Below are 24,563 nucleotides of genomic sequence, written 5' to 3' on the forward strand. Positions count from 1 at the left end.
AAGGGAATAACTTTCTAAATTATTTGCTATACTTTGAGAAGAGAATGACAATGACAAACTGAATTAGAAAGTATTAATTTATCTCCATGCATATAAAATACAAAGGGTAATCATTACAAGAATGTAACCAGAACCACTGGAGGGAAATATGGCAGGGAGAATAAGGAGAAGTTTAATAATCCAACCAAAGGTCAGAAACAACAATGTCTACAAAAAAAAAAAAAAAAAAAAAAAAAAGAAAAGAAAAGAAAAAAAAAGAAAAAGAAAAAGCACAGTATATAAAACATAATACCACAGAAATATGTATAATAAATCAGTGATCTTAATAGATATAATTAGTTAAATTCACCTATTAAAAGTTAGAAACTTTACTGTAGGGGATTAAATCACAAATCCAGAAATTTAACCCCTAGCAAAACAATTGAAACATAGTGATACACCCCACATGAGAAAGCAAATCTGGTTAGCTTAAAGACCTAAATATGAAAAATTAAAGTGTTTTTGAAAGAGTTCACTCCCTTCACTAATGCTCAAGCACTAGTGTCCAATAAACCTAAGTCCTTAAGCATTTATTTTCATTATTCTGTTATTGGATGAAACTTTTTTTTTAGATTTTATTTTTAAAGTAATCTCTACACCCAATGTGGGGATTGAATTTACAACCTTGAGATCAACAGCTGCACACTCTGTTGATGCAGACAGCCAAGGCAGCCCTTTTAGTTTTTGTTAGTGGATGAAACTTTCAATGCTTCCAAATGCTTTTGCTTGATGAATTGACTAAATGTACTGTTTTGCTTTGATATTTTATGATTTTTCCTTTTTTTTTTTGAACTGCAAGAATTAAGGAAAACCAGCCATACCATAAACTGTCAGTTACCATGAGGCACAAATTGTTTTCCTTGTTTAAGTATATTCAAGACGGTAACCTGTGATAAATGAAAAATAAACATTTGGGGCAAGAAATGTGTTTATGCAAGCTGAGATCAATCAATAATTCATTCGTTAATTGTGCATTTGTAGACACTGATTTTTTTAATCAATGAATTATTTAAAAAAAACACTAAAACAGAAGGAATTAAATTCCCAAGATACCACTTTCAGACCGTTACACAACTAGATAAAATTATTAATTTCCTAGAGAAATACAGGTGGTCAAAATTGACCCTTATTAAACGTACAGGTTTAAAAAGACAAATTTCCATAAAAGAAGAATTACACTCTTAAGGAATTATTTTTTAAAAATTCCTCAGACCCATATGATTTCACAGAGAATTCCATGAAACCTTTAGAGATCAGAGCATCCAACTGTCCAAAAATTATTCCAGAACATTGATAATGAAGGAAATCCTCCTAATTTAGGAAATCCTCCTAATCTTCCTATTCACTGAAGCATGAATAACATCATTACCTAAACTTTACAAAAAAAACAGCACACCAAAATGAAAGCTGCAGACCAATATCATTTATGTATAGAAGTATGAAGATTCTAAATAAAATATTACCAGGTAGAATTGAACATCATTGTAAGGAAAGAACATACTGTGACCAAGGAAAATTCACTCAATGAGTGCAAAATTGTTCCAGTATTAGAAAATCCATTAACATAATACACTGTATTAATACACCTAAAGGATATATAAATATAAATATCATCATAAGTGCTAATGAACCTTTGAGAAAATTTAACAGCCATTCAATACAAAATAGAAACTGATATTTATTTATTTGTTTTTTTAATAAAATATACATTCACATCATCTTACTTAATAGAGGAACACCAATTGCATTTCCCTTCAGGCTGGGAAAAAGCCAGGATGCATACTACCTCCACTTGTTTCTCAACTGCTCTACTGATACTGGGACAGGGGGTGAGATAAATCAGTTGGAGACACAGAGTTGGAAAAGAAGGTGTAAAAGTATATTGCAGATGCTAGGACTGCGTACCTAAAAAATCCCAAGGCGCCAACATAAAATGGACTCAAAGAATAAAAAGTTCAGTAAGGTTCTTTAAATAAAATTAATACACAACAATCAGTGGCTTTCATATCCAAAACAATACTTTGTCAGAGGATTATGACGGTAGATAGGATAAAACCTCATTTATAATTGAAACAAAGATAAGCAGAGACGCTTAGGGATAAACTTAACATGAATTATGTAAACTCATTAAACTTATTCTTGTTAAACTTAACTAGAAATATGTCAGAAAACTTTTAAGTTCTCCTGAAAGGACAAAAATAGACTTTAATGAATAGAAAAACACCCTATGTTTTTGGATAAATGATGTCAGTTTTCCCTAATTTATGAATTAAACATAATCCTAATAAAAGAATATGCTTTTTCTTGAACTAAACAAGTTAACACTCAAGTTCATATGGAAAAATAAACAAGAACTGACAGAGAGATGTTGAAAAAGTCAGTACAAGGGTACGTGGATGTGTGTGTGTGTGTGAGAGAGAGAGAGAGAGAGAGACAAAGAGAGAGAATAATCCTATTTGACCTTAAAATATCTTCTAAATCCTGTTTAACAAGGTTGGTACTGGGACCTGAATAGAAAGTCTAGCAAATAGAGCAGAAAACATACAAACAGACCCATGTGGATACGGAAATTTAATACATGATAAAGGTTGTACTTCAAATTGTAGCAGCAAAGGTAGAATTTCTAGTTAATAATCTAATTGTTGGAACCTCTGTTTGGCCAACTGGAAAAGATAAAATTAGATGCAGACCTTACACCTTATACCTCACACAAGAATAACCTCTAAATGTATCAGGGATCTACAATTATCTTTTTTTTTTTTAAGATTTTATTTATTTATTCATGAGAGACAGAGAGAGAGGAATGCAGAGGGAGAAGCAGGCTCCTTGCTGAGCAGGGAGCCCAATGTGGGACTGGATCCTAACACCATAGGATCATGACCTGAGCTGAAGGGAGACGCTTAACCGACTGAGTCCCTATTTAAGGTGCCTTCTACAATCTATCTTGATGTAAAAGGGAAAGCCAGACCAATAATGGGGCTGACAACTTCCTCTTTCTGTAAGGAAAGTTTCAAACTATGGTTTAAAATCCAGATTTAATTAAAAAAAAAAAAAAAGAATAATTTTGAGTATATAAACATTAAAAATTAGTAGAAAGTGTTAATAGGAAAAATGCTAATATTCAGAATATATATACATTTTAATCCCTATAAATCTGCTTTACAAAGTAACTAAAGCAGCAGAGCAGATGGAGTAAATTCCAGAAGCAGGAGCCTTAATAACAGAACAGAAATATGAAAGATGCTTAACCACCCTAGTCACCAGGGAAATGAAATGTAAAATAACACATGATAACACTCATCAGCATGAAAAAGTTCATAAAGCCTGACACTGAAATGCTGGTAAAAGGTGAGAAAAGAGACTCACACTGCTCACGGAATTATAAATCAGCACAAAGCACCTGGAGGTATGCTGGCCAGGTTTGGCAAAGTTCAGTATGTTCACATCAGAAACCAACACTCTGTGAAACTTGGTAGAAGAGCCAACCCAGAGCAGTGCTCTTCATGGCTGTCTGAAAGAAGTCTGAAAAACTAGGTGCCCATTACCCATTTTTAGGTTCACACTGTGTTTTACATAAATTTAAGTATTTGCAAAAGATACCATTTCTGTCACATTAGAAACACTCATTTTGAAAGAAGACTCATCACTTTACAGTGTATTTGATGGAATCTAAAAGTCATGGAGAGTTGATTCCCACCTGCTTTGCGTTATGATCCAATATGTTAAAATTTATTTTGCTTAAATTGTCCAGCTTTGACTGAAAGCTTTTGGACTGGGAACTCTTTCATTTGGCCCCTTGTCCTTTTGATGTACTCTTGCTGTTTTGATTTTTGAGCACATCTCATTCACTGGTGCTGCAAAATGCTCCAAATTTATCCTCTACATTCACTGCCCTGGTCCTAGAATTTGCCACTGCTCTGAAGAATCCTGATTCCTTTTATTGCAGAATGGTATGGGAAAGAAAGGACTGTGGGCACCTGGATGGCTCAGTCGGTTAAGCCACTTCCTTTGGCTCAGGTCATGACCCTGGGGTCCTGGGATGGAGCCCTATGTTCTGGCTCCCAGCAGCTCAGCAGGTGTCTGCTTCTCCCTCTGCCCCTCCCCCTGCTCTCCCTTTCAGTAGCTCTCTGTTTCAAATGAATAAATAAAATCTTAAAAACAAACAAACAAACAAACAAACCAAGTACTCATTGCCACTGATTTTATTTTCATTACTTGATCTCTCATTTCTAGAATCTGAATTTTGTTCTTTTCCAAATCTGCCATTTTCATACTATTTTGACTTTGCCTTATCTTTATATTCAGTTTTTTTGTCCTCTTTGAGCATTTTATTCATGTTTGTTTTAAAATCTCTTACTTTGTTCGACTACTTAGAGTTTTAGGGGATAACTTGTAGTGGCTGCTGACTTTTTGTCTTTTCATTATTATATTATTATTATTATTACAGTAAACTCATTTTCAGCAAGGGATTTTACCATAGGTGTTTTTATGTCATGGGTAATGGGATAATTTCTTCACTGTAGCTTGGCTTTAATGTAGTTAACATTAATTTTCTAGATTTGAGCTCTTATACAACGAAGTAGTATGGGTTTAGTCCTCTGATCTTAGCCAAAGCAAAGGCCTATCATTCACAGTTTCTTGTGGGTAACTCAACCCATGGACCAAGATGGGTTCACAGCGTCTTTAGACTACTAGGCAAATTGTTTCAAACATCTTTCAGGGGACCAGGGTTTACAAGGTATCTCAGTCTGGGCATTTCATGTGCTCTCTCTCTCTCTCTCTGACACACACACACACACACACACACACACACACACACACACACAGCAATGCCTTGGTATCACAGTCCTATAATCTATTAAAAAATAAACATTGTTAAAATGTCTATACTGCCTAGAGCAATCTATACCTTCAATGCCATTCTGATCAAAATTCCACCAGCAGTTTTCAAAGAGTTGGAGCAAACCATCCTAAAATTTGTATGGAATCAGAAGAGACCCTGAATTGCTAAGGAAACGTTGAAAAAGAAAAACAAAGCAGGGGGTATCATGTTGCCTGATTTCAAGCTTTACTACAAAGCTGTGATCACCAAGACAGCACGGTACTGGCATAAAAACAGACACATAGACCTGTGGAACAGAGTAGAGAGCCCAGGTATGGACCTTCAACTCTATGGTCAAATAATCTTTGACAAAGCAGGAAAAAAAAAATACAGTGGAAAAAGACATTCTCTTCAATAAATCATGCTGGGAAAATTGAACAGCTATATGAAGAACAAAACTCGACCATTCTCTTACACCGTACACAAAGATAAACTTGAGATGGATAAAAGACCTCAACGTGAGACAGGAATCCATCAGAATCATAGAGGAGAACATAGGCAGTAACCTCTTCGATATCAGCCACAGTGGCTTCTTTCAAGAGATGTCTCAAAAGTGAATGAATTTTTGGGAAATTCAAAGGGGAAACAAAAGTGAATGAATTTTTGGGAAATTCAAAGGGGAACCCTCTTACACTGTTGGTGGGAATGCAAGTTGGTGCAGCCTCTTTGGAGAACAGTGCGGAGATTCCTTAAGAAATTAAAAATAAAGCTTCCGTATGACCCTGCAATTGCACTACTGGGTATTTACCCCAAAGATACAGATGTGGTGAAAAGAAGGGCCATCAGTACCCCAGTGTTCATAGCAGCAATGGCCATGATCGCCAAACTGTGGAAAGAATCAGGATGCCCTTCAGTGGACAAATGGATAAGGAAGATATGGTCCATATACACTATGGAGTATTATGCCTCCATCAGAAAGGATGAATCCCCAACTTTTCTATCAACATAGACGGGACTGGAAGAGATTACGCGGAATGAAATAAGTCAAGCAGAGAGAGTTAATTATCATATGGTTTCACTTATTTGTGGAACATAAGAAATAACACGGAGGACTTGGGAAGATGGAGAGGAGAAGGGAGTTGGGGGAAATTGGAGGGGGAGACGAACCACGAGAGACTATAGACTCTGAAAAACAATCTGAGGGTTTTGAAGGAGCAGGGGGTAGGAGGTTGGGTGAGCCTGGTGGTGGGTATTATGGAGGGCACGTATTGCATGGAGCACTGAGTGTGGTGCATAAGATATGAATTCTGGTACACTGAAAAGAAATTAAAAAATAAATGAAACCTAAATTCCTAGCCCTTAAGCTCTATGACCTCTTGATATTTTATATATCTTGGCTTTAGCTTTTACTTTGCTCTGACAATGAATTTCTTCTTTGTTACTGGGACCTAAGAATAAGCTTGTCTGAGATGTATTTATAGGTATTTGAGCAATATTTATAAGTATATAATATATATTTATAAATATTTATTTGCTCATTCATTCATTCATTCATTCACTCATAAGGAAACTAGTATTTACAAATGTTTGAAACAGGAGTAAATGTTCCCATGTTCTTTCGCTTTATTTATCTAATGAAGTCACACCTATATTACTTACTATGTGCTAGGCATCCTTTTGAGAAATTTACAAATAATAACTTAATTGCCACCACATCCCCATTGGGTACAGAGGATTTACAGTTTATACTGTGATATTAATGTCTACTGATTTCCTTAAGTTTCAATTCAAATGCTTCCTTCTCTATGACATCATCTCAGATTACCCTGGGAAGATTTTATGCTTTTTCGCTTATGCCCTCACTATATTTTGGACTTTCATCAGAACAAAGAATTGTATTGTTCTAACTTGTTTGCATGATTCCTAACAGACTTTAAAATTATTAAATCATTATATCCAGGCATTTTATTTCTGTAGAAATAGCAACTGTTCTGGTACATAAACATGTTTAGTATATTTTTGCTGAATTTTTAAAAAAGAATGAATTATATCATATATGAATGAATTATATCACGTATGAATGAAAAGTAGCATGTCAGAATGGAGGCAGCATATCAGACTTCCTACTTTCCTTGTGAATGATTTTGCTGTAAGAAATGTAAATATAGTTTAAATACATATTAATTACCTTTCTTCTTAAAGAAAATAATTGTCATCCTTCTATGACTATCATTTGAGCACATATCAAAATTTAAACTTATGTTATATAAAGATGTATATTTCAGAGATATATTTATAAATGCAAAATGATCTAGACCCTACAAAACCCATATTCATTGTTTTCAGGATATTCTAGAATCACTCTCACTTTATTCAGGCCAGGAATAGTAATAGTACTGGACTCAGAAATATAAAGTGAAAGACAGTTTATGGTAAGAATTTATAGAAGAAAATATGAACATAATACAATCATTTAGAGGAGTCTGGTTGTAAATGGAAAGAATAAATCACTCAAGGGACCACTTAGAAGAGAATATACCCAACGAACATGGACTTTGGAGTCAGATCTGAATTTGAATCATCTGTTGGTTTCTTCCTTTCTTCTTTCTGTGTCTATCATCTATCTATTTAATAATGTTGGCTACTTTTTAAAAAATATTAATTAACTTATTTTCAGCATAACAATATTCATTATTTTTTCACCACACCCAGTGCTCCATGCAATCTGTGCTCTCTATAATACCCACCACCTGGTACCCCAAGCTCCCACCCCACCGCCCCTTCAAACCCCTCAGATTGTTTTTCAGAGTCCATAGTCTCTCATGATTCACCTCCCCTTCCAATTTACCCCAACTCCCTTCTCCTCTCTAACTCCCCATGTCTTCCATGCTATTTGTTATGCTCCACAAATAAGTGAAACCTTGGGAGCCTGGGTGGCTCAGTGGGTTAAGCTGCTGCCTTCAGCTCAGGTCATGATCTCAGGGTCCTAAGATCGAGTCCCACATCAGGCTCTCTGCTCAGCAGGGAGCCTTCTTCCCTTCCTCTCTCTCTGCCTGCCTCTCTGCCTACTTGTGATCTCTCTCTGTCAAATAAATAAATAAAAATCTTAAAAAAAAAAAAAAAAGAAATGTACTTAAAAAAAAAAAATAAGTGAAACCTTATGATAATTGACTCTCTCTGCTTGACTTATTTCACTCAGCATAATCTCTTCCAGTCCCGTCCATGTTGCTACAAAAGTTGGGTATTCATCCTTTCTGATGGAGGCACAATACTCCATAGTGTATATGGACCACATTTTCCTTATCCATTCGTACGTTGAAGGGCATCTTGGTTCTTTCCACAGTTTGGCGACCGTGGCCATTGCTGCTATAAACATTGGGGTACAGATGGCCCCTCTTTTCACTACATCTGTATCTTTGGGGTAAATACCCAGGAGTGCAATGGCAGGGTCATAGGGAAGTTCTATTTTTAATTCTGAGGAATTCACAGACCTGTACCCCTGGGGATAAAAATATATGTTTATAAAAAATAAAAAATTAATAAAAAAAAAGAAAAAAAAGATATTAATTGTTCTGCATATATTTCAAGTTCAAACACTGAATATAATTTTAAACGACACCTTAGACTTTAGACTCTTGTTTTAAAAAAATAGTATTTGATTTTGTTAGAAAATACAAATATAATATTGGAATAAACAGTTATAGCAATAAATGTCATTCATTCCGTAGTGCATTGATAAACTGAAGTACACATAAGAACACGGAGACTCTTACAAAGAATACATTTATAATCTGGTACTAGGTGATTTTGTATATTCTGACATTATGTAAATATAAAACAAAGGTTGAGGATATCATGCTAAGTGAAATACAAATACTGTATGATTTCACTTTTAGGACGTGCCTCGAGTTGTCAAATTGTGGAGACAGAAAGTAGAATGGTGGTTTCCAGGGGTTGGTAGAGTGAGAATGGGGAGTCGTTTACTGGCCAGAGTATTAGTTTTGCAAAATGAAAAGAATTCTGTAGGTGGATGGTAGTGATGGTTGTACAACATTGGGAATGTACTTAAAACTTTTGAACTGTATACTAAGAAGTAGTTAAGATGGTAAGTTTTCTGTTTTGGGTGGATTAAACATAGAGTGGCACTTGTTACTTCCTTTGGATTTTAGTAAGTTAATGACTATTTAATAAGTGGAACATCATGAGGATAAAGACAATTAGTGCAATAAGATATGATCTGGTAATGACTGCTAAAATATTATTCCAGTACATATCCAGGTATCTTCCATAAGAGAGTTTATATTTGAACAAAATTCTTACCTCAGGTCCTGAAATGGGTCAGCTCTTACGAGGGGGGTCTCCACTGAATGTTCAAAAAGAGCACCCTCAGGCCCTAAACAAAGCCAGAGATGCAACATTTTACAATGATAAAACAAATGACATCAAACTAATTAAACATTTAGTCTCTATATTAAAGCACAAGCAGATTTTTATCTTGTTGCTGAATTTGTACAGATGTGAGCAGAAAATATAATTGATGTATAGCAACTAATGTATAGGATTTTTAAACTCTTCCGATAAACAGATTATTCTAAGAGTGTCGGTGGCACTCTTTTACAAGGAACTATAATTTTGTAACTAGTTTTTAAATGTATAACAATTACTTAACATAACCAGTTAGTGATGTCATAATGTAATATGTATATGATGAATATGATGTAATCATGGTAATGCACATAAGTACAAAGGCATAAAGCCTATAAACAGAAACATATTACCATTAAATAAGAGCAGCAATTTCTCTATCATTGAAATTGTCAACCTTCAAATTATCTGATAGTACTTCTATTATTATTATTTGGTCTCAAAGTAAATATTCCTCAGAACCTATCTGCATATATAAAAATAGATACTTCATAAATGGTTTCATAAAATGACTTTTAATAAATCATTTTCAATGTAACTGTATTTCCCTTGCATATGCATTCATATTTAATATTCCCAGCTCTGATTATATAAAAATGTATAACTGGTGCAACATCTGTTTCTTGTGGAAAATAGAACATGCAGTTTGGGGTCATATAACCTAAATTATAGACCGGGGAAAAAAGTTCCACAATAAAATATCATTATATAAATAATGCATTTAAATAACAGTATAATATGATCCTGTATAAATATTATTTGTATAAGGAAAGCATAGTAATAGAAAATCCCAGTATTACAATGTTAACTTATTTTTTTTAAAGAATGTATCACCATGATTAGACATAGTAAATGGTCTGGTCATTTCCGCTATAAAATATCAGTAGTATTTGGATAATACCATCCTTCTTTCTCTTCTGAATCCTAGAATACTTTATGATGAATGGATACTCATGTGAAGATCTAGGAAGACCACGGTACAAAATGAGTTGAAATGGCAGTGAAGACTTCACGGACAGAATCCAACACTGAAGGGGAAATTGCTGTAGGCTGCTCTATTCTTCCCTTCCCATAGGTCTTTTAATTATAGAAGTAGAGTTCGGCATGAATACCTCTGTTTGAACAGCACATAATATATACCCAAACATCTGTTAGATTTTTATGTCTATATTGATAACTAGTAAGATTGATTCCACACATATATTGAGTACTTATGGACTGAAATGAGTTTTTCAAGTGGTACAAAAACAAGAGATTTCCATTGCCCGACCTCACAGTCAAACCTTCACATAACATCTCTACTGCTTTCAATCCATTCCATTCCTCCACCACTGCAAACTGCCTTTTGCCTCAATACTCCAAAGAAGATGCTCTTAAGATAATCATGACCTCCATGACGACACATTCAATGACAGTTTCTGTTCTCATCTTTCCTGGAAACCAGATTCTGGGAACACAGTCTCTCTTGGTATCAAGAAAATGGCTCCTGTGGCATTCCTCTCACCGCATTATCTGTTTCACACTTTCCTTGAGTGGCTACCCATCTTTTCTCTGGTTGGCCTCGAATACTGGCATCTCTCAGAGCTCAGTTGGTTGATGATGTTCCCATTTATATCTCTCGTCAAGACCTCAACTCTGTGCAACAAAGAGCTCACATATCCTAGGGCTGACTCTAATATATGCACTTGGCTGTTTCATAGATACCTTGCAACTCTGCATCTAAAAAATTAACCATCTATTCTCTTTGCCTTGCAAATGTGTTCTCCTCTTCTGTCTTCTCCATTACCCAAAGAATAATGTCATCATCCAGAAACAAATATAATCTTTCCATCTTTGGAAAGATTTTGGATCTTTGGATCTTTGGATCATCAAAGATGATCCCCTCTCTCAATTCCTGCCACCCATTTGATCTACTGGCAAGAGTTTATATGTCAGTTCTTAATTTGGAATCATTATCTCCCTTCAGTGACCACTGTTACTTAGTCCAGGTCACCAGGGGATAGATACTGTCTTTACAGTTGACATCCTCCTAACTGGTCTTACTGTTTCCTCTCTTTCCTCCAAGCAATCTATTCTCCCTTATAATGATTATATTGATCTTAAAATGTACAGCAAATCAGAGTACCCTGTTTGAAACAACTCTTCCATTGCATTTTAAAAATTTTCTTATGTTACGTTACTTACCATACAGTACACCATTAGTTTTTTTTAAATATTTTATTTATTCATTTGACAGACGAGATCACAAGTAGGCAGAAAGGCAGGCAGAGAGGGGAAGGGAAGCAGGCTCCCTGCTGAGCAGAAAGCCCAAAGTGGGGCTCGATCCCAGAACCCTGGGATCATGACCTGAGCTGAAGGCAGAGGCTTTAACCCACTGAGCAACTCAGGTGCCTCCATCATTAGTTTTTGATGTAGTGTTCCATGACTCATTATTTGCCTATAACAGGCAGTTCTCCATGCAGTAGGTACCCTCCTTAATACCCATCACTGGGCTCACTCATCCCTCCACCTTCTCCCCTCTAAAACCCTCAGTTTGTTTCCCATAGTTCATAGTTCATGGTTTGTCTCCCCCGGATTCCTCCCCTCATTTTCCCTTCCTTCTCCTAACGTCTTCCATGCTATTCTTTATGTTCCACATATCATCATATGATTTCACTCTTCCGTTGCATTTAAAACAAATCCTAAATCCTTATAATGGCCAACAAGTATATGCAAAAACTTGTTTTTCTGTGTCTCCTCTTATACCAGGCTTTGTTTCAGACTTAAATATAATTTAAACATAAAAAATAATGAAATAATAGGCATAGATAAACTCAAATAGGACAGCTATCAAAATGAATGTTAATGTTTTAAACTCCTTATTAAAAACCAAAGTCTATTAGACTGGGTTAAAAAAAATTCCAACCACACCTCTCTTTCAAGAGAAATGTAAACTGTTTAATATGAGGAGAATTTAGGTTCAGAGGATAATATAAAGAGGCCATCCAGCTCCTCTTATAGGTTTACTGACATCATCCCACAAGGAAGTGATGCTTAGGATCATTGGAACCACCACAATTAAAAGGGTAATGTCAACACACTTAAGAGAAGCAAAGCTAGAGTATTACTGGACTACTGAATTAATCAAACTGAAGCTACCCTGACTCCAGACTTTTCATGTAAGATAATATATATTCTTATCATTTAAACCAGATTTAATTTGGTCTTTTGTTCCTTTCACCTGAAGATTTTTAACCAATTGGCCAGGTCATCAACTGTTCATAGAGCTTCATTACAAAGTGCTTGGAGATATGTTCTTAAAGGATATGGTGATCTCTTAGCATCTTCTAGATAATCTGTCAAGTATCTTTTTAAGGGACCTGGATTTATTATCTTTGTTTATGTTCACTTTTTCAGCTGTTGAAATCTTTTTCTCCAGATCCTCTTTTGTCAGTGGCTTTGTGAGTGATTCAACCATTTCTACTCCATCACTTCTGACCTCATGTAAGCCTGCTTAGCTGCACAGGTGCAAATAAATAGACTGGCTTATCATTAAATCTTGTTTTCCTCAAGGGAAACTAGATACCATTACAGGACCATGTTTTTATTAATAAAAGTTTGGGAAATGAACCCAGCCTAGCAAATCCCTGCCAAGGAATTAAAGTATACTTTTTGCCAGAAGTCAGTTCTGGTAATGGTATAAAAATTTTTTTCAAGATGAAATTTTGATGTTACTTCAATAATATGTTCTACAATTGCAGTTAACAAAAGGGGCATACTAACTTTGGTCACTTGGTGACCAATTCTATTTTTAGGGGGAAAAGTGAGACTGCTTAAAGGCCTTAGTCAGTTTCAAAGTGAGTTTGTTATATTATTTAATCCCCCCCCATAAAAATGATTTAAAAACAACTCTTCAGTTTCCTAGCTGACTAAAGTCTAAATGGAACTTAAGACTTTTTAAAGAATGCTACCTTACTGAAATATATTTGACACATAACACTGAGTAAATGTAAGGTGTAAAACATGTTAATTTGATACATTTATATATAACTGTCATTGTAGTGATAACTAGCATCCTTATCATACTACATAATGGTCCTTTGTTTTTAGTGAGTGCAGTAACTAAGTTTTAGTCTCTTAGCAATTTTGATGACTATTATACAATAATGTTTTCTATATTCATTATACTGTACATTAGATCTCTAGGACTTATTTATTGCTCATTGCAAGTTTGTACCCTTAAATAACATCTGCCCAATCCGTCATTCACTGGTAACTATTGTCTTCTTCTTCTTCTTCTTCTTTTTAATGAGTTTGGCTTTTTAAAGTCCACATGTAAGTGATATCACACCAGTACTTGTTTTTCTGACTTACCTCACTTAGCATAATGTGTTCAAGGTCTATCCATTTTGTTACAAATGGCAGGATGTCCTTCTTTATCATGATAGGATAATATTCTACTGTATATCCTACTATATCTTTGTCCATTCATCTGTTGATAGGCACTTAAGTTGTCTCCCTGTCTTGGCTATTGTGAATAATGCTGCAATAAACATGGGAGTTTATATATCTCTTCAATATCCTGTTTTCAGTTCCTTTGGGTATATACCCAGAAGTGGAACTGCTGGGTAATATAGCAGATCTATTTTTAATTTTTTGAGGAAACTCAATACTATTTTCCACAGTGGTTGAGATAATTTACATTCCCAACAACAGTGTACTTCTTCTCTCCACATCCTCACCATCATGTTTTCTCTTACTTTCTTGATGAAAGCCACTCTAATGGATGTAAGGTGATATTGCATTATGGTTTTGATTTGTATTTCCTAAATGAGTAGTGGTGTTGAACATTTTTTCATGTACCTGTTGAAAATTTGGATGTCTTCTTAGAAAAATGTCCATATAATTTCTTTGCCCATTTTAAAATCTGACTTTTTTTGGTTTGTTTTTGAGTTGTATGAGGTTTTTGTTATTATCACTGTTATTCATTTGTATGAGTTCTTTATGTACTTTAGCTATTAACCCCTTGTCTGATACATGGTCTATAAAACTTCGCCACACTTTGTAGGTTGGTTTTTCATTTTGTTATTTGTTTATTTTGTTGTTTGGAAGCCTTAAGTTTTACGTAGTCCCTTTTGTTGGGTTTTGCTTTTGCTCTTTGTGCTTTTGGTGTCATGTCCAAAAAATCTTTGCCAAGACCAGTGTTGACAATCTTCTCTATGTTTCCTTCAAGGAGTTTTATAGCATCAGCTCTTATGTTCAAGTCTTGGATTCATTTTGAGTTAGTGTGGTGTAAGACAGATATCAAATTCACTGTTCTGCATTATTTATCCAGTTTTCCCAACACCATCCTTTCCCTATTGGGTGTTTTGGTTCCCTTGTTGAATATTAGTTGAATGTATATGTGGGGGTTTAATTCTGGGTTCTCAATTCTGTTCCATTGGTCTATGTATCTATTTTTATGCCATACCATACTGTTTTTATTACTATAGTTTATAGTACAGTTTGAAACCAGTGTGATATGTTTAGCTTTTGTTTTTTTCCTCTCAAGATGGCTTTGCTCTTAGGGGTCTTTTGAGGTTCCAAATAGTTTTTTATATTTCTGTGAAGAATGCATTGGTTTAGTGGGCAAGGATTGAGTTGAATCTATAGATGTCTTTGAGTAGTACAAACATTTGCACATTATTGATACTTTTGGTCCATGAATATGGTGACTTTCCATTTGTTCGTGCCTTCTTCAATTTCTTTCAATAGAGTCTGGTAGCTTTCATTGTATAGATCTTTTACTTCTTTGGCTAAATTTATTCATTTTTAATTGTTTTTTTATGCTATTGTGAACAGGATGGTTTCCTTTCTTTTTCAGATGTTTCATTATTAGTGTATAGAGATGCAACTGATTTCTGCATGTTGATTTTATATCTTGCAACTTGGTGATTAGTGCTAGCTGTTTTTTTGGTTGAATCTTTAAGGGATTTTCCACATACAAGTCATATCATCTGCAAGCAGAATCTGCTGAAGAATTAAAGAGGTTTCATTTTATTCTTTGAGTACTTAAGAAAAAGGTAATGACAAGGAAACATTTCTTTATGCAAGAGTCAAGATTAGGACTTATAATATACGTCAAGAATTTGGAGTGCACCACCTTAAAGAAAGAGCAGCTTGATCCCTTCTTTTACATCCCATGAATATTAGGGCAGTTATGAAGTAACCAGGAAAGAGAAAGTGAAGCAAAGTATTTTATTTTCTTTCCCAGTCCCCAGAATGGAGCTGGCGTCTCTCTTATCAAATCTTTCCTTGGCTGTCAACTGCTGCTGCTTCTGCTCCAAGAAACTCCAAAGGCTATTTGGAGTCAATCTATTTAAAACAAGACCAAACTTTTATAATAAGTAAGTAGTGGAACAGCTTTAATGGAAATTCATCTTTAAAAATTAAAGTTTATAAAGATATTCTTATTGTATTTTATATTTAACAAAACTAGTTATAATTAGAGCAACTACGAAATCATAGAAAATGATCAAAGAATAAATCAAGTTTTGTTTTCACGTGTAATTTTTCCAACAGTTGGAATTATATGATGGTTGTATTAATTTTCTATTTATGTGTCACAAATTATGACAAACTTAACTGCTTAAAACAGTATCCACTTATTAGCTCATAGGTCTGTAGGTCAGAAGTCTTACCTAGTGGGCATGGCTGGATTTTAAGCTCAAGGTACCGTAAAGTCAAAATCAAGGTGTCAGCTATGCAGGGCTCTTTTCTGGAGTGTCTGGGTAAGAATCTGGTTCCAAGCCTAGTCAAGTTGTTGGCAGAATAGAGTTTCCTGTGGTTTTAGGTGTGAGGCTCTGTTTTCTTACTGTCAGCCTACCACCTAAGATTCTAGAAGCCACCACATTTTTTGTCGTACGGCCCCTTCTATCTTCATATAGCAATAGAGAACAAATCCTTGTTGCACTTTGAATTTCTTTGATGTCCCTTTGTACTACCAGCCAGAGAATACTCTCTGCTTATAAACTGCTTGTGTGATTAGACTAGATCATTGAGAACTAATCCTCAGATGGACAAACTCCCTTTTGGCATGGAATAACATAATCATGGGAGTGATCTCACCACATTCACAGATTCCTTCCATGCTCAGAGGTGAGGGCATTTTATAAAGGCAGAGGTCATTGGGGATCATTCTTAGAATCTTGCCTACCATAGTAACACAATATGAAACTGTATGTAATTTTTAACACATGCAGTAAAACCATCGTGACAGTCAAATCGATGGCACTGCCAATCTTCCCAAAGATGAATATTTTAATCTGGGGATAGTAAAATTATTGATCTCTGAAGTACCTATCAGGTCATCTTCTTTGTTCATTTTCACTTCTTTCGGTCGCTGGCAAGTCTGACTCTCAAGATCTTTTGTTACTGGCTTTGTCAGTGATTTCAGTATTTCTACATATCTTTTAACTTCTAGGAAACCCTGTGTCTTTTGGAAGACTTGCAATTTAATTTCATAATTGATTTGTCCTTGCTTTGTTGCACTCTGTATAATATCCTCCAGTCAATGAGAGACCAGTGGGTAAAGATGTTTGGGGCTGTAGTGTGAAGCACAGATGGGTGAAAGTTGCTCCAGGTCACAAGCTACTCAGTGGAGCAGCTGGGATTGGAACTCAGTCTGGTTCTCAAAAAGTTCTCAGAAAGTTATCCACTCTTATTTTTAATAATTTTCTATTATTTAACAATTTTAAAATAATTTAATAATATTTATATTAATATTTACCTCCATTAACATACTTTAATAATTTAATAATATTTAGTGATTGTCTATTAATAACCATTTATTAATAGTCATTCATTCTCTACACTCTGTTTAGAACAATTAGCCTCACTTTTTCTTTCTGATAAATCTTGATGCATTTTCCTAGGACCAACTCAAATTCCTCTTTCCTTGAAAAACCTTGTCTGACACACTCTGTGCCACTTTCTGTCACACTCCAGCACAAATGATGCCTTTCTCCAGGCTGCTCCTATAGCCCATGGCCCAGACATCTCTTACAGTCCTTAGCAGACTGTGTCCAACTGATTAGTTTATGTTATAAGTTCTCCAGCTAAAATAAACATTATGTAAAAGGAAGTACTTCTTAATTATCTTATACTATAGGTGTTTAGCTTACTTATTAGCAGACAGTACACATTAGGTCAATGTTAATAAAGTCCAGAGAAACAGTGTAGGTTTACGGTAAATCAGTGGTTCTCAACTAGAAGTGATTTTGCAATGCCTTCAGCTTCCTGAAAACTTTTGGCAAAGCTTGCAGACATTTTGGTTGTCTTAACTCTGGGGGAAAGAATGCTACTGGATCTATGCATTAAAGGGTCAGGGGTGCTGCCAAATATCCTGCAATGCATAGGATAGTCCCAAAGCCACACCAAAAATGTCATCTAGCCCAAAATGTCAGTAGTGTTAAGGCTGAGAAAGTCTGTACACAATATTGAGAGGAAGTCAGACCTTAGATAGAAAAAGTAAGAAGGTAAGTCAGAATTGTAAGATTTCTTACATCTCTTTAATCACAAAATTCAAGGAAGCTATGAACATATTGATAAACTGAGGAGAGTCCAGGTTGGGATCAAACTGTACTGTTCATACATTTACCACTCAGGTTGCCCTAATGACATATTGTTACAGTGACATAATGACAAGGAAAGTATACAGTAATTACAGGTGCTGTCTATTTGCTCTAGTTAGTCTCACTGGAGAGAAAAGGAGTTTGAAAGAAATTTGTACCTCAGACCAAAAGATTATGAAAGAGAAGTAGAATATAACTTATCTTTAAAAAGGCTAAAGGAAATGTGTGTGTGTGTGTCAGGGAGAGCAGCTATATGGCACCAACATGTATTTTCTGCTGATTCTGGACAAGCTAACATAGGGAGTGGTTCTCAGCATGTGGTCCCTAGCTCTGAAGCATTAGCATCGTATGAAAACTTATAAAAAATTCTCATGTCTCGTTCCAGACCTACTGAATCAAAAACTCTGGGGATGAAGTGAAGCAACACACACACACACACACACACACGCACACACACACATATTTTTTTCAAGCAACATATATTTTGACACGGTGTGATATATGGGTGATTCTGATACATATAAGCAGGCAATAAATAATATAGTTGCTTATCAATTTTTCTCACCTGTTCCACTAAAACTAATGTCAACATCAACACCTGGAAGGAGCCCTAGCCTCCTGTGTAGGATAACTTGGGTTTGAAGCAATGTGTCAAGCAGTCTAGGAATAGACTGATTTCCCTATGGATTTCATTGCTCTGCAGTGCAATAACACTTTATCAAGACCTCTGCTGTCTTCTGCATATACTAATCCACTTAATTCAGCAATGTTAGTACAATAGACATCATCAATCCACTTTTAAAAAGGAAGACTTTTATTTATTTGTCAAAAAGAGAGAGAGAAAGAGCACAGCAGGGGAAGTGGCAGGCAGAGGGAGAAGGAGACTCCTCTGTTGAGCAAGGAGCCTGATTCAGAACTCTATCTCAGGACCCTGGGATCATGACCCGAGTTGGAGGCAGATGCTTGACTGACTAAGCCACCAGGTGTCCCCATCAATTCATTGTTAAAAGTGGGGAAACAGCCAAAAGAGATGAACTTGGCTGAGGTGATATGACTAGTAATTGTTGAGATGGGAATAGAATCAAGATCTAGAAAGCCAGGAAACTTTGAATGATGCAATAGTAGATTTCTGATGACTAAGACTTTTGGGCAACCTAGCCATTTCTTTATTAGGAAATGATCAATTCCTTTAAATAGATTTAAATAGATTGCTAGTGTCCTTTATTTTAGTACAAAAACCACAGACCCTACTGTCTTAGTGTATGCTGCAACACAGATTCTGATTCTTATATTATGTTTTGTTAGGAATTATATATTACATAAAGCTTTGTATGAGGGTTGAGTCTACTTCTTAAGTCAGTTTTTATTTATGAGTATTGGCAATAATGCATGAGAGAATGAAGTTGCTGTTGTTTTTCAGACTATTAGAGAAAAGTACTGGGATCAATTTAACCCTGGAAGTGTCTGTCCCTTAATGTTTTATAGTCTTGACAGAAGCTCAATGAGTACATTTCAAACATGTTCTGAACATTTTTTTTCCACAAAATTTCTTCTTTTTAGTGCTAAAAATGATTTATATCAGAACCCTACCCAATCTTGATTTCCAAGAGAGTCAGATTTTTATAGGAATAGAGGGACTCCAAGTGCCTGATACAGTGAGAATGAAAGAAACTTGGAAGAAGATTGTCTTGCAAAAGACATATGGAAGAGATCCTAGAATATCATACAGATGATGGAGGAATTTATGGTAAGTCTTTGTGTCATAACCACTGGAAAGAGATAAAGGGTTACCATATTGTGGAAGAAAAGAGTGAGCAAAGATTTTTGAAGATGATTTCATTCTTCTAGGAGAATATCAAGAATTAAAAAAAAAAATGCCATGGAGAAGAGTCAAGAAATTCAAACTGCTTTTTCCTACCTGCTGGAAAAATTCCAGAGTAAATGTGCTAAAAGTAAAACATGCTTTTGTTGAAGTGTATTCTATAGGTTATTTTTTTTCTAAAGAGTTACTACATAGAAATAGATAAAGAAAATGTGATATTTATATCTGCAATGGAATATTACTCAGCCATGAAAAAGAAGGAAATCTTGCCATCTGGAACGATGGATAGACCACGAAGGCATTATGCTAAGTAGAATAAGTCAGAGAAAGATATAGGTTGTGTGAACTCACTTACATGTGGAATTCAAAAAGAAGCCAGACTCATAAATACCATAGGATGGACTGGGGTTGCCAGAGGGGCAAAATGGGTAAAGCAGGTCAAAAGAAACAAACTTTTAGTTATAAAATAACTAAGTCCTGGGGATGTCACATAAGTATGGTGACTATAATTAACAATACTATATTGCATATTGTAGTTTCTAAGAGAAAAGTCTTGAAACTAGTATGACACTATATGTTAACTACACTGCAATTAAAATAAAATAAAATAAAGTCTCCTCCCAAGAAAACAATCTGTAACTATGTGTGGTGATTGATGTTAACTAGATTTAGATACAGATTATCAAATAACTATCCTGTACACCTGAAATGAGTCTAATGTTACATGTTGATTATATCTCAATTAAAAAAAAAGTTATCACATACCAGTTACTCGAAGTTTATCTGTACCAACCACAACTTCCTTTTCATCGACAGTAAATAGTGGCTTGCCATCCTTGGAGTTGATCTGAAACTGTTGACTCTGGACTTCTACCATTTTGGGACCTGAACAATTCATTAAAACAGTTTATTATGAAGTTTTACTATATGTAGTATCAAATCTCTATTTTACATGTCATGTCACTCAGCAATACCAAATTACTAAATATATAAACTCTGTTATCAATAGTTCTCTTAAATTATATGATTAAACTTTATAAGTTATAAGCCTAAATCTAATTATTAAAATTATGTCAAATATGTGCTAATCTACAAAGCAAAATGCATAGAGATGCTAAGTCACTGTGTTGTATACCTGAAACAAGTGTAATGTTGTGTGTCAACTATACTCAAATAAAAAAATTTAAAAAACAAAACCAAAAAGATGTGTTAATCTAGATGAAAAGTATGAATGGATAAGTCATCCAAAAGTTAATTTTTTCAAGTTTACAACTTGCCCAAAATAACATATTTCTTCTACCCAGATCATTTAAATTTGTAATCTTTCCAGTATTGCGCAATGAAGGATGAGATTTTGCAAGACCATTTTATGAATGGCTCACTTTAATTTGTGAAAGACCATTTTATAAATGGCTCACTTTAATGGCAACCCACAAGATGAATCACACTCAGATTCCCTCCTTTGCTTTTATCCTCAGGAGAGATCCTGACCTCTTACCCCCTGGGAGAAAACAGACATTATCTTGGAAGAACAGCTTCAAACTTCTCTCCTTTTCTTTCCCCTGTGGCATTTTTTTGTCTTCTTCACACTTTCCTTCTTTGTATTTCAGTGACAGAAGCATCATTTTCCCCTCCAAGTTTCATCTTATCAGAGGAGTTTTAGACTCATTGCCTGCCAACTCATTTTTTACTCAGCAAAGGTTTAGTGGGTGCTCCCAGGTGCTGGGCATTGGGGATACTGTGCCCTCAAAAGCGTATGTGACCTTGTTTGATTTCCCTTGCCTGCTCTCAGGCATTCACCATTTTGTTTCCTAATTCATCTTTGTGCTTTCAGTATTCCTAATCCTGGCAGCATAATGGATTAATGTCTCCAGAACTCAGTTCTCAGCATTCACTCAAGGAACTACAAGTGTTCCTTAATTCTTTTGTATGTTAGCTTTATGGTCTTACCTGGGAGAGTAAGTTTATTGAGAAAATGGATATCATAGAGTCTTTGCATATATGTCCCTTTATCACTTTCAGTACTCATTAAAGTTGATGGATACCAAACCAGAAGTTAAATAGAAGCTCTTCAATGAATACATTAACCAGTTTTGGATATGGTTACCAACATATCCTTACTTTATTTCATTGACTGGTATTGCAAAAGCCTTCAGTGATTTTTCATTTAAATATGTCGATCTGTGTGTGTGTGTGTGTGTGTGTGTGTGTGTGTGTGTATGTGAGGCAGTTATAAGGTGGAAATCATTTTTCCTCTATGTCTTAATCCTTCCCTTAAGGAAGCCAGACTTTATTTTCTTTTATTTTTAAAGGTTTTATTTATTTGGAAGACAGATTACAAGGAGGCAGAGAGGCAGGCAGAGAGAGAGAGAGGAGGAAGCAGGCTCCCTGCCGAGCAGAGCCCAATGTGGGGCTCAATCTCAAGACCCTGGGATCATGACCTGAGCTGAAGGCAGAGGTTTTAACCCACTGAGCCCCTGGACTTTATTTTTTGATAGTTGCCTATATTTCTGCTCCTCTACACTTACACCAGTCTCAGTCACTAAGGAACTCAGCATCACCATTCACCTCTTTTGGGTCACCGCTATAACTTAAGTCATCATATAAATATTGCTTTGTGTTACATGATAATACAATTATCTTCAGTAATAATATGGAGTTCTGGGCATTTAAAATTGACAGGGAGAAAAAGCCTAAAATAATTTATCCAGTAAGACTTCACTGTTGAGCTTACTGGAGAGTCACAGAACAGTTCTAGAAGGCTTTATTAAGGAAAGGGTTCAACAACATGACTGATACTTTTTCTGTAACCACTGGTTCATAAATGGTGATGAAACAGTCAATGACTTTAAGAGCATAATTTTCATGAGTAACAAAGACATACAAACCGTACTCAAGGCAAAGAAAATGCAAAAATGTGACTCTTGATTTCAGGGTCACGAGTTTGAGCCCCATGTCAGATGTGGAGATTATTAAAAAGAAAAAAAAATTAAAAAATGCAAAAAAAAAGTCTGTACTCTTCAGCACAAAATTTATGGCATGTTTTTTTATGTTCAAGTTCCTGTGCCAAGAATTGAGGATAGATAAGCAGCATATATCACAACTTATAGGAGTTCCTAGTCCACTGAAGAAAAAAGCATATGAACCTAGTTCCAGGACATTTTGGGAAGTGCTATGATACAAGGAAGGCAGTGTTCAAGAGAACCCTGACAGGGAATCACTGGTCTATCCTCAGGAGTCAGAATGGCACCCTGGGAAATGATGTCTGAGCAACAACAGTGGCTGGAAAGACAGACCAGGAATGGTATGTTAGGAAGAAAACCCAAATCAATCCAGTTTCTAGTTCCACCAAAAAAAAAAAAAAAGAAAGAAAAGAAAAAAGAAAAGAAAACCTTTATGATGAGGCATGAGAGCCAGAGTGCCCAGTCTGAAAAATAGGTGTTCCCTCAGAGCGGAATTGACGTTACAAGTTTGAAAAAGAAGAGATATTGAATGAATTCCTTCCCAAGGACGTTTTCTGTTCTTGGGATAATACTAAATTTGTATAACTTTTCCAAATGCTACTAAATAAAAAAAAATTTTGCTTATGTTTTAAAGTCCCAAAGTACTACATTTTGGAAACTTTACAGTAAAAAACAAATTTAAATAGAAGTTTTTGAAGGAAAGACAATGTTTATTTGGGAGTAAGTGCAGAGAGGTGAAGGATGCCTGCAACATTACTGTGTCAGAGCTGTACAAAAGGATATAGTCGGAGATGTGGCAAAATCTCACGGAGCTGACCTTGTAAAGTTTCAGTTTCCCTGATGAAGGGAGAATGAGACACATCAGGTAGAGGGAAATACTTAAACAAAGGCACACAGGTATTCTAAAATTCCATCCTTGTTTTACTAAAAATAAAGAGACATTGAGGGTGGTAGTTTTGGCTTTCCACTCCTCTGTGAGCATGTTGTTCAGATTCTTGGCAGATTCTTGCTGTTCTTCAGAGAAGAGTGGTACACATCAGCGCATTGACCATCTTTGTCTTTGTCATTCACTTCCTCCCTCTCAGTTCTAGAATGTCTGCTTCAGAGATGCAATCTAACATTGAATTCTCCATATTCTTCCATTATTGCTTCTTCGTCTTCTTCTTCTTCTTTTTTTTTTTTTAAAGACTTATTTATTTTAGAGAGAGAGCATCTGAGTGGCAGAGTGAGAGGGAGAAGGACAAAAAATCTCAAGCAGACTCCTTGGTGGGTGTGAAGCCCGATGTGGGGCTCAATTCATGACTCAGAGACCATGACCTGAACCCAAATCAAAAGTCAGCCAACTGAGCCAACAGGCACCCCTTTGCACTCTTGCTTCTACCAAAAACTCTGCAGGCTTGCCCCAGAATTTCTTCTGCAACATCAGAAGATATAGTGCTCAGTAGAGCTGAATCAAAGCTCTAGAAGATGTCATCACAGTCTTCTCTGCGTGTTTCACACTGTGCCAGATCTTGGAGGGGTCTCGGCCAGAGGACATCAAACTGCTATCTGTGATAGCGTTGCTTACTACCACCATGACTTTTCTAGACTTTTTGTCAATTACAAAATTGTTGGGCTCAATTTTGAGCAATGACGATGTGTTTGTGCAGCAAACAGAAGACCCTTGGTTATTTCTCTTTGAAGGATCTGCAGAAACCTCTGCACCAAAGGATCAAAGTTAAAGAGAAAAAGCCCATAAATTCCTGCCAGTCTAGAGATAAGGTCCCTAAGCATCACCCTCATTTCAAACCTCAGAGCATGCTGCATGCTTACTAATTTACTTGCTGAACCTCGGGGAATCATGAATCAAGTGAACGGCTGAAAAGTCAAACACCTCAGTTAGCGTTCTGCTTTGTCCCTTG

General features: G+C 35.6%; 1 protein-coding gene across 3 annotated transcripts in view; it reads right to left on the reverse strand.

Annotated features, from left to right (window-relative positions):
- SGCG (sarcoglycan gamma) overlaps positions 1 to 24,563 on the reverse strand; it is a 144,153-nt gene that overhangs the window by 6,439 nt on the left and 113,151 nt on the right. For 2 of the 3 annotated variants that reach the window (XM_059144615.1, XM_059144616.1), the window contains exons 5-6: positions 20,465 to 20,584; positions 9,182 to 9,254 (exon numbers count right to left, since the gene is read on the reverse strand). In XM_059144615.1, the coding sequence (XP_059000598.1) occupies positions 9,182 to 9,254; positions 20,465 to 20,584 (193 nt within the window). The remainder of the gene's footprint in view (positions 1 to 9,181; positions 9,255 to 20,464; positions 20,585 to 24,563) is intronic. The other variant, XM_059144617.1, reaches the window with a different exon arrangement.

The sequence above is a fragment of the Mustela lutreola genome, chromosome 13 (genome assembly GCF_030435805.1).
Source record: "Mustela lutreola isolate mMusLut2 chromosome 13, mMusLut2.pri, whole genome shotgun sequence".
Classification (NCBI taxonomy): domain Eukaryota; kingdom Metazoa; phylum Chordata; class Mammalia; order Carnivora; family Mustelidae; genus Mustela; species Mustela lutreola.